The following is a 14,876-nucleotide window of genomic DNA, read 5'->3' on the forward strand; positions in this document are numbered from 1 at the left end:
TCTGTAGTTGAGAACACATTTGCAGCAGTATACTGTAAATATGTTCGTCATAATTGCACAAAATACTCCCTGAAAAACATGTCAAGAAGGTTGTAAATACAGCAAAATCGAGTTGGAGTGACTTAATATTTGATTCTGTCAGACTTCTCCCTGAAATTACTGATATTACAGCTTGAATTGGTGCACGCAGACAAATAACCACCTTCAAACCTGGTGATAGGGTGTACTAGGACGCCAAAAGGATGACTCATTCAAGGAATTTAACGAGGATCTACTAGATTTTAAAATATTTAATGGTTTTGCTCCTTTCATATGCACAAACACTTGGAAGAAAATCAAAACTATGTACACTAGAGCGGGTAATAATTAAAGTTCACATACACAAACATCGACACTGAGCTGACTTTTTGAAACCTGACATGCAGAGGTGGAAGTATTAACATTTTTTAATCATGTGGAAGTAGCAATACTACTGTGTGTTATTTTATTTATTTTATATTATTTTATTTAACCCATATAGCCAAGACAGCAGCATACATAAAAGTTACAGCCACACAACACAATAAAAAACATAAAATACATAAATACTCAGTTACAAGTAAAAGTCCTGCATTGAAATGCTTGAGTAAAATACACAATTATAAGCATCAAAATATACTTAAAGTGCCAAAAGTAAAAGTTGACTCTGCAGAGTAAGCCATTTCATTATATTGCTGGATTAAAATTATTGATGCATTAATGTGTTCATCACTTTAATGTTGCAGCTGGTAAAGGTGGAGTTAATTTAAATTACTTTATATACTGCTGGGTAGCTTAACCCATAATAACAGATCATCATTTATTAGTTTCTATTTTATACAAATGATCAGAATCTGCATAGTAATCATATCAAATAAATAGTTGAGTAAAAGGTAGAGTTGGAGTGGAAGTATAAGTAAGTATACACACACACACACACACATATATATATATATATATATATATATATATCTTCTATATGGTGGCATGTGACATATATCTTACATACATCCATCTCTACCTTTTTGCCTGTATAATATAATATAATTAAGTACATTCGCTTAAGTACAGGTTTGAGGTACTTAACTTGAGTATTTCCATCTTATGCTACTTGATACATCTACTCCACTACATTTTGGAGGCAAATAATGTACTTTTAACTCCACTGTATTTATTTACCACTACATGAGCCACTATTCACGCTACTTTGCAGACTCCTTTTATTATTACTACATATAAAACAACTAATAAATTATGATGTATTATTATAAGTCAGCACTATTTATGTGAAGTTATTAAAAGTAAGCCAGTAATATAATATGCATTGGTCTGATATGAGTACTTTAATTTTCCTTACTTTTTTCCTGCCCGTTTTCTTGAGTACAATTATGATAGCAGGACTTTTATTTATATTTAAGAAAAATATATGATTATGTCTTCCACCACTGATTATTTGTTTCTGATAATCTGTGATAAATAAACAAAACTAAAACCCAATTTTCCAAAACTTCGATCTTAATCTTAAACGTGCCGGGAAGCCCGCTACGTCACATCCGCCGTTTCCCTCCGGAAGTACAGTTAATTTTTATTCACAGGGAAAAAAACAGCTGTTGTTGAGAAAGAAAACATCAAAGTGAGTTTCATTGACGGATGTCTTGGCTTTATCTTGTTGCAGACATTAGTGCAGTGATGACTAGTCTGTCCACTTTGTCCTCTGCGTGTCTGCCTGCTGTTTTTACTGACTCGATCAGCGAGTCTTGTTTCGCTCATTTGTTGCGAGTTGGCTGCTGCTGCTAGCGTTAGCTCCCTTCACTGTGGACTTCCAGTTAGCAAAACTAGCCACCGCTAGCTAGCTAACTCACCGTTTCTGACTGTCTGCACAACTCCTGGTGACAACAATCTCTGTCGACTGTCAGGCAATCAGTAAGATAATTTGCGTAGATGGTGCGTAAGTGAGTAAATGTAGATCGTACATTGTGTGACTCGCTCGCCACCTAGTTTAACTGCGATTTATCACTGTTTATGTCCAGCGTTAGCCTTGGTGTTTGTTAGGAAGACCAGGTAATAGTTAATGCATTTGAGAAAGGGTTATAGTTCATATTAGTATAACACTAGTGCTGAATTTACTTACTGAGTTTGGACACATATTTTTTTGTCTCCTAATCTACCCTACCCTAAAAGGGAGAGAAACTGCAGGATGCCTGGATAAATGTGCTAATTCTAGCTTATTCTATTAAATTGTAATATTAGGGTTAAGTTACATCTGCTCTGTTGTTTTAGCTTCATTATGCTTATTTATAATAACGCTATTTTTGTCTCTTATTTTTGACAGAATGCCAGCTCCAAAGAGAGGATCATCTCCTCATGATTCTCAGCCCAAGATGAGGAAGTTAGATGAGGATGGGGAGGCTCTGCCATCCAAAACTACACCAGCTACTAATAATAAGTCCCTTAAAACAGGAAATACGCAAGATAACACAGCAGCCCCACGGACTAAGAAAAAACTGTCGTCTTCAGCAGAAGGGGGGAATAAACCAGCCAAGTCATCCAAACAGAGTTCCCCTCCAAAGGATTCCAGCAAAACCATTTCTGACCCACCTGTCAAAAAAGCCAAGCTCCTGAAAGCCACAAGTGCCTCCTGCGGAGAAGCTCCCTCACAGAAAGCTAACTCCAAAGCTTCCCTGAAGCGAACAGCCTCCACAGACTCTGAGGACGAGTTGAGTAGTGATGGTAGTAAGACTGACCTCTTCAGAGAGAGGGGTGACGGCGACAAGGCCCGCTGCATCAGAAAATATTCCAATCGAGTCAAAGCTAAGCGTAAGGCTGAAGAGTCAACGTCGGACCCACAGGAGACAAGCCAGGGGTCACCAGCTGCACCTGGAGATCCTGTTCAGATGGACCACAATTATGGCAGGTTTTCAGATTCAAGTACGGGAGAGGCCGATCAGGAAGAGAGAAAAGGATCTGCGCAGTCTGTCGCTGAAGGAGAGAGACCGGAAATTTCAGTTAATGCAACACAAGCAGAGTCAAAAGAAGCTTTAGTCTCTGTGATAGGGAGTTCAAAAGCTAGCATTGATTCTGAGTGTGCAGCTAAACACGAGGAATTTAAAAATGTAGAAATTCAAAAGTTCATAGATAACGAAGCATTAGCATCATGTAGAGAAAAATTAGATTCTCTCACTGCAACAGCTGCAAGGTCGCCTTGCTTCATATCTGAGGCAGGGGAAAATAAAAAGAAGAATGTTGCCATCAAAAACCAAGAGGGTGTAGATACTGAAACACTTGAGACATCAGTGCAAACATTACATTCAGGTACTGAAGAGGCAAATCCGGGCTGTGAAGGTGAAGTGCAGGTAGATGAAAGGAGAGTTTGTAGAAATCAGACAGGTGTGAGCAGTGGAACTGAAACAAAGGAGACCACAGAGTCTGTTTCTGAGGAGATAAAGCTGGATATAACATATAACAGTAAGGAGGGAGAGCATAAAGTGCAGGGAGTGATTGAAGCAGCCTGTGTCTCTGCAGACCGCAGTGATGTAGAAGATAAAATACTGTCAAATGAAACAAACTCTGCACCAGAAGAGATCCTGGTAGGAGGTAGTAATCCAGAGACTGGGGAAAATCGAACAATGACAGAGTCTGTTGGTAATCCAGAGACTCAAACAGACCTAAGTGTTAAAATTCAAGTCACTTTCAAAGAGGAGTCAAAATCTGAGGGTCGAGTGAGCCATGAAGTGCCAGTAACCATTACCAACTCCTGTGAGGGTGTGAACAAAATAGTCAGAAAGACTGAGGAAAAGCTTGAAGAAAGTGAAAGGAAAGGAGTGGAGTTCCTGTCGACGCAGACTGTTGCTGGTCCTCGGTCTAATGCTGAGCTACAGCTAAACCAGGAGGTGATGGACAAGATGACTGACAGCTGTGCTGAAATACTGACACCCGATTGTGAGGCTGTTCCTGAGCAAAAGCGATGCAACATGCTCTCCGATTGTGTCACAGTCTCAGAGGGTCAGACAGATGTGGAGACTAAAATAACATCAGAGGAGAAGTCTGACTCAGCACCTGAAGAGGTTAAACAAAACCATGAGGAGCACAAAGGTGATGACCACAATACAGAAATACCTGTTGACGTCAAAGAAGATGCAATGACAAGTAGAGAAAAAGAGATGAACTCTGACTGTGCCACTGCAACACCAGGGCAGGAGATTTCTTATCAAGTGGAATTACAAAGCCAAAAGAGCCAGGAAGTCAGTGAACGTGCCACAGACATATCTACAGAATTTAATAAGGATCATGTGTTAAATTCTGTAACAGTGGAAAATGACTTTGAAGGTACCAGTGGCCCTGAGAGACAGACCACAGCGGCATCAGAGATTTCTTATCCTGCATCTACAGTGGAAGTACAAAGCCAGGACATTCTGGGAGACAGTGAACACACCACAGACATGTCGGTTGAAGCATATGAATGTCCAGTTGCAAATTGTCAGAGCACAAAAGATGAAGGCAGCATTGCTGTATGCGCTACTGCTGCTGAGAATCAAATACAAGTGGACATGCAGACTACAACAATATCAGAGATATCTGACGTCACACCTACAGTGGAAATACAAAGCCAGGAAGTCAGTGAGCCTACCACAGACATATCTACTGAACTTCACATGGACCATAAGGGTGAATGTATGGAAAATGAAAACAAGGTGGACTTTGAATCTGTGACTGTACCAGAGAGTCAAATCGAAATGGAAATGCCGACTACGTCAGTGTCAGAGGTTTTAAATCCAGCTGCTTCAGTGGAAACACAGAAAAGCCAAACAGAAATGGACGTGCAAACTACAGCATCAGAGGAGATATCTAACACAGCACCCACAGTGGAAATACAAACTCAGAAAAGTCTAACTGAAGTGACTGTAGAGACTGCAACGACATCAGTGGAGATTCCGAACATGGCACCCACAGTAGAAACAGAGGGTCAGAGGAGCCAAGAAGTCATTGAACCTGCAGCAGGCATATCTGAGAAAGTTCAAGAAGGTCTAATGATTCAGACTCCTGAGAGTAATGGAAATGACAGCAAGGTTATCACCGAATGTGTCAGTGCAACTGAGAGTCAAAGAGAAATGGATTTACAGACAACACCAGAGGAGACTTCTGATCCGGCAACTACAGTAGAAACACAAAACCAGCAAGGTAAGGAGGTCAGTGAATTCACTACAGACGCTGAAGTACTAAAAGATTTTATTGTTGCCGGTACTGAGAGTGGAGAAAACAAGGACGAGGTTATCGCAGAATGTGTGGATGCTACTGAGAATCAAATAGAAATGGATGCGCAAACACCAGAGGAGATTTCTGATCCACCATCTATAGTGGAAATAAAAAGCCAGGGGGCCAGTGCAGTCAATGCAGAAGTTCAGAAAGGTCTAGTGACTGCAAGTTGTGAGAGTAAGGAAAATAAAGACAAGGTTGCTGCTGAATGTGTTGCTGTTCCAGAGGCTCGAATAAATATGGAAACTACTACAATGCCAGAGGAGATTTCTTATACAGCAAAACAGGGGATGGGGGAAGTTGATGAACCTGCTACGGCCTTAACTCATAAACCTCTTCCTATGGCGGAAAGTAAGGATAATGAAAACATGCAGACAGAGCCCAGTGCTGAGGAGATCCGAGGGGATATGAATGTAATAAGTGGATCAATAGGAAGAGTAGATTCTGCTTTAGAAGAGGAAACAGACAGGCAAGAGATTAATGAGGTCAAAGAAGAGGCCACAATCATTTCCTCTGATAAGTCTGACAAAACAGTCAGTAATATTGAAGGACAAGAAGAAGGAACTGGAAGCAATGAAGTAATAGTTTTTGTTTGTGGCCAAACAGATGACGTTGATATTGTAATTCAGGCATCAGAAGAACAGATTAAGACGATTAATCAGCCAGAAGTGGAGATTCATGAAAACCAGATAGTGTATGAACCAATTAGTAGTCCAGAGAGTAACGATGATCGAGAGATTCCTACAGCATCAGAGAACCACGATGGCATGTCTTTACTGGACATACAGAATGCACAGCAGATGGAAGGAGATTCATCCACTAATGAAGAAAACAGTTGTAACCAGCAACTGGAAAAAGAGGAAACTGTAAAACAAATCTGCATCTCAGTCAGCCAAGAAGTTGAAATGGAAGCCGCCAGAGTGCTGGAGAGTTGTGTCCCTGCACAGTTGGAGCAGGGTAACATGAACATGAATGTGGATGTGAAGCAAGTTGCAGTGATCAGCTCCAGCGATGACATCAGCACGCCAGATGGACAGTCAGAAGTTGAAACAGAAAAAAGTGGAACTAATGGGTATCCAGACTGCGTCAGTGCCACAGAGTTTGCTGAACAGGTGCAGGAGGGTGCAGGAGTTCAGGAGGTTGCAGATGTCACAGTGACAACAACTACAGCCACAACTATAGTGGAAATACCAGACAGTACATCTGAGGAGTTTGTGATCTTAGAACCAGTCCCGCAAAGTGAAATTCACTTTGATATTGTCACTCAAGCGGCGGCTGAATCGGGTTTGTCAGCCTCACTTACAGAGCAGGTGAATCACGACGGTGCTTTGATAGGTGCAGAGGAAAATCAAAGGATTTTAAATGGCTCCCAACAAACCGTCTTCCCTGAGGCAGAAGTACAGCAATGTCAAACAACTGATGAGATCAAAGTGATAAATTCAAGTGAGACATTAGATCAGGAGACACGGGTTGGGATGGAAATCGCACCTGAGGAAGGGGTTGAAGTTATTCAAAATTCTGACCACAGCCAGCAACCATCCTCTGACATGATGGAGGTCAATACCTCAGAAATTGAGATGGCAAACTCTCACACTCACGTCACTAATGAAGACTGTAATGCACGGGTGATAGAGAACGTTGAGGCTAATTTGGACCTACAAGAAGTGCAGATTCTGGAGGATATAGAAATCGGTCGCGAGATCGTAGTAGCAGAGGAAGAGAACGATGAAGATAGTGACATTATGATAGTAGAAAAACCCCAGGAAACACCTGAGGCAGTCCCTCCTAAAAAGCCTGAGCAAAAAGTTGATGAGAAAACTAAAAACGACACTTGTGGGACCAGCTTAAAGCAAAACAGCACAGCTGAAAATACTAAGGATGAGAATAAAGAACAGGAGGCAGAAAAACCCAAGAAACAAGAGATGAACACTCAGGCCAGAACCAAAGCCCGGCTGGCAGCTCTGGCTGAGCAAAAGGCTGCAGCGTCTAAGAGAACAGCAAACAGACAGCAGCTGAACCTCTTAGCTTTGTGTCAGGAGATTGCAGAGGACATTGCTACCGACAGCATGCTGTTGAAGAGGATAGAAGAGGAAAAACAAGCAGCAGCAGCAGCAGCAGCAGCAGCAGCCAAGAGTGAAGCCAGTAAGAAGGAGAGTCCACCTGTTAACACGCAGGAGGCAGACGCTGTTGATGTTGCCACTCCTGCTGGGCCAGAAGGGAGCTCTGCTTCGGAGACCCCTGCTGAGGAGGAGTGTACAGCTCAGCCCTCGACAGATGATTCAGCTGAGGCTAAGCCTGCTGCAGAGCCTCCAAAAAGGCGTTTCTTTGTCACACAGATTGCAGTGCCACTGAAAGCCCATGAGAAGAAGAAACTTACTAGATATCAAAGACTAAGACAGGTTGAACTGCAGAGAGAGAAAATGTCTTGGGCACGTGTGAAGAAACTTAAATCTGACCAGGCAAATCAAATGTTTTCAGACTTAGATTGGCAAGTACCCATGACTGCGTCCCCTCTATTCTCAATGAGTCCTGTGACCACGGCTCCTCCACCTGCAGGCAGTCCATCAAAAACCCCTCTCCCGAGTCCCTCCTCAGCGAGCAAGCCTGCAACACCCAAGGCAGAAGCCCCTAAGGTCGATACTCCTAAAGCTGAACCCAGTAAGAAAGAACCCCCTAAAACGGAAACTTCCAAAACTGAAGCCTCTAAACCGGAACCTACTAAAGATGAAGCCTCCAATACCGGGACTCCTAATGCTGGAACCCGTAGATCTACAAGGCAAACTAAGGCTCAAGCTTCTAAAGAAACCCCGGCTCCAGGGCCGAAAGTGACCAGATCAGCAGCCAAGAGGACGCTCCCAGCAGTACCCCCGCCTATGCCCAACGGGCTTAACACTCAAAAACCGAAGCCTGTTGAGTACAAGCCATACAGACCCAGGCCCAAGTATACCTTTGCAGACTTTGAACTAGATGACGACCCGTTACCAGTAGCTCCAGCAAAGCCTGGCCCTCAATCAGCACCCACACAGCCAACACGACCTGTCGTTCAGCCAAACCCCGCAGCTCAATCTAAACCCACAGCTCAGTCAAAACCCACAGTTCCATCACATCTTGCCAACCAGGCAAAGCTCAGAGCTCAGACCACACCTGCTGGACAGATCTCAGGTCAGTCGAAGCCCACTGTTGCAGCTGCAGCTCAGTCAAAGCCTGCTGGTCCCACTGCTTCTCAGTTAAAGCCTGCTGCTTCCACAACACCCCAGTCAAGGGCCACAGCTACTGTCACAGCCTCTTCCAAAGCTGCTCCTTTAGTTAAAGCTCAATTAAAGTCCCCAGTTTCGACGACGCCTCAGTCAAAAGCTGTCTCAACTCCAAATCAGTCCAAGCCTGTTGCTACTGCCTCACCTCAGTTGAAGCCCACTGGTAGTGGAAGGACAGCTCAGATCAAGCCGTCAACAGTGTCTGAGACTGCTGCTTCAACCACATCTGAGACAAAGCCTGCTGCTGTGAAGGCCGATGGTTCAGTGCCTCAGAAAACCCCAAAACCACCATCATCGGATGACAGCAAATTAAAGGTAACTCAAAAAAAAAAAAAAAATTGTGCCATGTGTGTCACAAACAGTGTTTTTGAATAAAGATGTTACTCAGCTTCTGTCTCTTTCTTATGTAGGAAACAGCTGATCCCACCTCCTCCCTTCAGTCTGAAGACAGCTCCAAAGTGTCTGATGACAAACAGAAGTGTGAAGAAAAGCCTGCAGGTATGCATTTATCTGCAGTTGGCATTATTTATTCAAACATCTGCCGTGTTGTTGTCCCATTACTTAATACAGTCTAGGTGAAAAAAGTTATGATATTAATTATCAAGAAGACTGTTGATTTAATAATGTGTTAACAGTTGCTAATTATTATATGACAAGGTAGAGCTCAAAGACTTTATGTTCTTGATTTAGAAAATGACACCAGTGTATAAGCCTTTTACCTTTTCTCATAGTCACTGATGCTGATCCGTCTCCGGTGGATAAGCCCGTAACAGTCAAGACAGCTGACAAGACGTCGGAAAAACCTGAAGAGTAAGAAGTTTCTTTCAAGTAATTTGACATGTTTTTCCTCATAGCAACAGGAATCTGAAGTAATGTGATGTGTGTTTGTATCACAGCGGAGAAGAGAAGCCACAGGATGGCAGGACTCCTCTATCTGAGGCTTGTCTGCAAAAAGAAGTCAAGAAACTAAAGGAGGCTGACAAAGATGGCACCCAAACCATTATTGTGAGCATCTGTTTGTTATTATTATGCCGTGTGCGGCCAGGAAACTTTTAAGTAGACATTACCTTGTGGGCTATTCCGCATCACCAAGGATATTTTAAGATTTTTTTTTTTTTTTTAATTTTTTTTTTTTTAATGCCACAGTTAATTACATTTTCAGGGCATACATGAATCAGTGGTTCAGTTTCCAAGTTTCAGTGTCCATTTCTGGACAAATAATCAAAATCAGAATCGGTTTTATTGCCAAGTAGGTTTTCACATACACGGAATTTTGCTTGGTGTATTGGTGCATAACAAAGAATATAAAATAAATATATGTAGGTAAATACCTCTATAGGTAAAGAGATAGCGATAGTAAAAGTGATGATAAAATTAGGTCTAAAAGAAAAAAAAACACAATAAAATAAACTAATAATAATAACAGCAATAATAATAATAATAATTATTATTATTATTCTAATAATTATTATTAACAAATAAGTAGCATAAGTAAGAGAATAAAATAAATAAAGATCATAAATGTATCTAAAATAGAGAGCTAATTAAATTCAAAAAACAATTTTTACAGTAAAAAAAAAAATTGAATTTTTTGTATATACTTGCAGGATGTATTTAGATGTACGAAGTGATCTGTTGTTTTCTTTGTCTCTTAGGATGCAGGACAGAAGCACTTTGGGGCAGTGGCCTGCAACGTGTGTGGCATGCTGTACTCTGCTGCCAACCCTGAAGATGAATCTCAACATTTACTCTTCCACAACCAGTTCGTCAGCGCTGTCAAATATGTGGTGAGAGGACGTTTCCATAAAGTACACATCATATTATTTGTCTTGCCTTCCATCTCACAGTATTGACTCATCAGGGAATATACAGATGCATCCATGCACAGTGTTTTGTCTGAAAATACACTGATCGACTATCACATCAAGTGTGTTGTGTAGTTGAATTTACCAAATAAATCACAAATAGTTAGACAGTAGTCTGAACCAATTACAGGAAACAACTGTAAGTGTGTGGCACATACTGCAGGTGTGAGTGTGAGGGAGATGCCTCCTCTGTATTGGCTATGGAGAGCATTTTCTCACACATTTGTCTTGAATCTCAGCACCATTAAAGTGAATAGCACTTTGTGTATAAAAATGATTCATAAATGTCATGGCATACTTTCACACCTACCTTGTTAGCTTCGGACTTTTGGACTTTTGGACTTTTGGACTTTTCAGTCTGATGTGAACCAAAATTATAGGTATGAAACCTCCCCCGAACCAAACAGCTGAACTTTGGTCTGATAAAGAGGTGGTCTCACTTATGATCAAACTGAACCATGATTTGGTTGTTTCTAGTGTGAGATTTCTTTTGGATGACTCGGATTTGGGACTAGTTACAGGAAGTTTTGGCAGCCTGTTGTCAGGTGTTAAGAGTAGTGTAGTGCCTCAGTGCGGAGGGTGTGTGTGTGCTTTAGCAACAGACAGTGACGGTGGCTTCGCTCAGAGTAAACAGGTGTTGGCGATCGCAGCAGAGGAGAAATTACCAGTGCAGTTGTTAAGCAGTCTTAAATGTACTGCGTAGGTTTCATTTTGTCCATGAACACATCATGACAAAATGAGGCACAGTAACACGTGGGGAGAGGAGGAGACGACTTCATAGACAGTTACTTGGAAATTTTTTTTTCAAAAATGGGAACCTTGGTTTGAACTTTCAGGTGCTGAAAGGCCCTTAAACATTACTCTCTCAAAAAGAGCCACTCAGTATTCTGATAGCTGATACTCTCACTGCTCAGTACACTTCACAGTCACCTTTATTTAGATATCATTTATTCATCCAGCTAAGAAAACAGTGTCACTGCAGCAGCTCGCTAAAGGATGAAATGACGGAGCAAACAATATAACGGAGCAAACAATATAACTGACAATATCAGCACTGAACCAGATTATATGACCAAATGAAGTAAATAAAAGTAGGAGCTAAGAAATTTAAGAAAGAACATTTACAGTATTAAGTATAGTAAAGTATGCATATTTGCAATATTTCTAGCACAAAGGAAGTTACTGTATTTATCAAATGAAGAACATGAGTGCTTCAGCAGGACAATAAAAAGATTTCTTAAGAGTTCCCATTTATAAATGCACCTTTTATTTCCAGGGATGGAAAAAAGAGAGGATTCTGGGAGAGTATCCTGACGGCAAGATCATTCTTGTCCTGCCAGATGATCCCAAATATGCTCTGAAGAAGGTACAGTATATTCACAGGGACTAACCTAAAGTAGAAAGACCAAAAAAAACACAAGATTATTGTTTCTTTGTTCCTCATAAGCTGCATCCACACATTTCTTCACCACACAGTATCTGTTTGTGTCTCAGGTGGAGGAGATCAGGGAGATGGTGGACAACGACCTCGGCTTCCAGCAGGTGGAGACCAAGTGTCCCTCTCAGACCAAGACCTTCCTCTTCATCACCAATGACAAAAAAGTGGGTGGATGCCTTATCGCAGAGCACATACAAGAGGTAAGAGACTGCAGTCTTCAGGAAGTGTTTAACACACTTTGATGTACGTTTATTATGTAAAAACGTGAACAGACTGAATTAGTTTGAGTAAGCTGAGCCTTGTGAATGCTCACAGGGCTACAGGGTGATTGAGGAGCCAGTGCCAGAGGGTTCAGAGGGAGAGAAGGTGATGTTTGAACGCCAGAGAGCTTGGTGCTGCTCCACAACACCGGAGCCAGCCATCTGTGGCATCAGCCGCATCTGGGTGGTCAACATGATGAGACGCCAGGGCATCGCCTCACGTATGCTCGAATGCCTCAGGTCAGTTCATCTTCAAACCTGCCAAGCTTTCATGTCACATCCCCTGAAAACAAATGGACATAACTCTAACTTGTTTTTGTTTTCCTTACACAGGAACAACTTCATATACGGTTCATACCTGAGCAAAGACGAGATCGCTTTCTCCGACCCCACTCCTGATGGAAAACTCTTTGCCACACATTACTTTGGCACTTCTCAGTTTTTGGTTTATAACTTTGTGAGTGGAACACGCTCGTCCCCGCCAAAAACTGACGCTGTATGACAGTCTTCGGGAAAGACAACAGTGGATATAACTGAGACACTCACTGGCCAACGGGACGCACCATCACTTAATGGTCTTGCAGAATCCGTGTTTGCATAACGATTTAAAAAAAACCTGTAAATTACTCCTTGGAGAGGACACACATTGGTTTTAAATCTCAGGATGAAAACAACAAGGTGTTGTTGAAAAATGTTATTAATTCACCCTTTAATCCTTCCCTGAATAGTATTTTGAAAAAAAAGTATTTTCTTTATACATTTTTAAGTAAACAATTGGTTTTATTAGAAGTATAGAGTTTACATGCATGACCTGACAGCAATAGGAAACAAGGAGCATTTCATTGGGTTTTAAAGTCGGCCGGCTGCATTGAATAAAATTATTTTAGAGTTTTGTCCTCATTCTGTTTAAGTGTTTTTTACTCACACAGTGTAGTGAACGATATGTACACTGAGGGGTTTTACATGTTCACCTATTAACAGTTAAAGCGATGCTGCCGTTTCTCGAGTTGTCTTTTAAGCAGCATTGGTGACGCTTAAAGGTCACAGTTTCTACTGGGCGGTTGAATATTTCCGCATCGGTCCCCCTGACTTCACTGTCATGTTTTATTGTAACATTTCAAACTGATCATCCAAACTAGAGGATGTAACCGGAGGGACACATTTCAACGATGGCGTTGAAGAGGTGTGGGTTAGAACTGTAGCTCGGGCATTAATCGCGTGCTCTGATTTTCTGAGATCGCCCTGTCTGAAACGTTTAGTTTTCCAAGCTGAGCCATAAACTGTTCACCGTTTAGCAGGGCATTGTAGCCTTTACTGTATGAGTGATGTCTTTTAATTTCACAGAGGCTGTCTATTGCTTTGTTTGTGCCTGAATGAACTCCGTGTGACTTAAGATGTTGATTTGTTTTGTTTTTTATGGCTTTTTATTGAGTTAGTGTAGAGTATCATCCTCCTATTCCTTAGTAACAACAAATTAAAATGTATATCAAATTATCATGTAGAGTTATGCATACTATAACAACATTTATAATGATGAGCAAGGTCTTAAGGCTCAGGTATTAAATGGTATTTGAGTGATGGTAAATGTCATCCAGGTTCAAACAGGAATATTTGCTCAGTGATCAGCATGAGGGGTTGAGACGAACCTCTGCCTCTCTCAACACAGATTTACAGTATCATCATACTACATCCCTTATTTTCTCCTTCCCTCTTGGTAAAGCAGTTGCTTTTAGAAAGATGTGTCGTGTAAGAAAAATAAATTTGATTTATACGAAGCCGTTATGTAAATATTTATTTAAATAATAAACGATTTAAAGCAGTTTGGCTTGCTCGGTTTTCTTCTGCAGGTAAGCGTGGGATTTTGTGCTTTCTGAGCTTTCAGGTAAATTACATCTGACCCCTCAGCTCCTGTTGACCCTCTTCAGTCTCATAGTGTTGTACTGGTCACTAATGCCATCTAGTGGACATTGCTGCAAACATTTCTGTGTCAGTGATATTTAAGGTGAGCCACCCCAGATGATAACACTGTTTTTTTTATGCACTACATCAGTTTTGAGATTTTGCACTGTCTTGCTTCTATAACACTTCCAGAAAACTTGTGATACAGAAAATAATAGTCTTAATGTAAGTAATCAGCTAGGGAAGTTTCATGGTGATATCTATGAACATTTTATCCTGTTTAGCCGTAGTGTCTTACATATTTTTTAAATTTTTTTTTTTAATGTATGGAATTTTTCTGATACACATATTTAAAGTCCATTTCCTGAGAACAAGTTTTTTCTCACACCCTGAGCCAAAATTCTCCACCTCACTCGTACTTACATACACCGAACTGTCCAGTTTTATTCCTATCTACACTAAAAAAATAAAATAAAATACAGCACTTTTGTTTTTGCCACCATTTTCAGAGGTTTAAGACATCAAAGACTTTGCTCTCTAGGTATGTATTTATTTTGGTGTCATTTTTTAAAAATAAAGATCCGCACATTTTAGTGTCCTTTTATCGTGACCACCCAAAGGCACACCTGTGTAGTACTGATGCTTTTTAATCAGCATGCTGATATGCTGCACCTGTCAGGTGGATGGATTATATTGGAAATGGAGAAGTGCTCACTAACACAGAATTTTAAAATTTGTGATCGAAATTTAGGACATTTCGCTATTCATTGCATGTAAAGTCTTAGATCTTTAACTTAAACCTGTGTGAAGTGAGAGCAAATCCAAAAGTGTTGCATTTAGATTTTTGTTCAGTGTATATTTTGATGCTTTTTTTTTTACAGAGGGGTTT

General features: G+C 41.0%; 1 protein-coding gene across 1 annotated transcript; it reads left to right on the top strand.

Moving 5' to 3' along the window:
* Positions 1 to 1,583: 1,583 nt before the first annotated feature.
* Positions 1,584 to 13,900, top strand: LOC125881713 (titin homolog). Its single transcript, XM_049565005.1, has 10 exons — positions 1,584 to 1,651; positions 2,351 to 8,840; positions 8,936 to 9,023; positions 9,257 to 9,335; positions 9,422 to 9,530; positions 10,181 to 10,312; positions 11,667 to 11,756; positions 11,885 to 12,028; positions 12,144 to 12,328; positions 12,422 to 13,900. Exons 2-10 carry the CDS (start codon positions 2,352 to 2,354, stop codon positions 12,588 to 12,590), a joined length of 7,485 nt encoding a protein of 2,494 aa, XP_049420962.1. The 5' UTR covers positions 1,584 to 1,651; position 2,351; the 3' UTR covers positions 12,591 to 13,900.
* Positions 13,901 to 14,876: the final 976 nt, after the last annotated feature.

This window comes from Epinephelus fuscoguttatus, linkage group LG21 (genome assembly GCF_011397635.1).
Source record: "Epinephelus fuscoguttatus linkage group LG21, E.fuscoguttatus.final_Chr_v1".
NCBI classification, from domain to species: Eukaryota; Metazoa; Chordata; class Actinopteri; order Perciformes; family Serranidae; genus Epinephelus; species Epinephelus fuscoguttatus.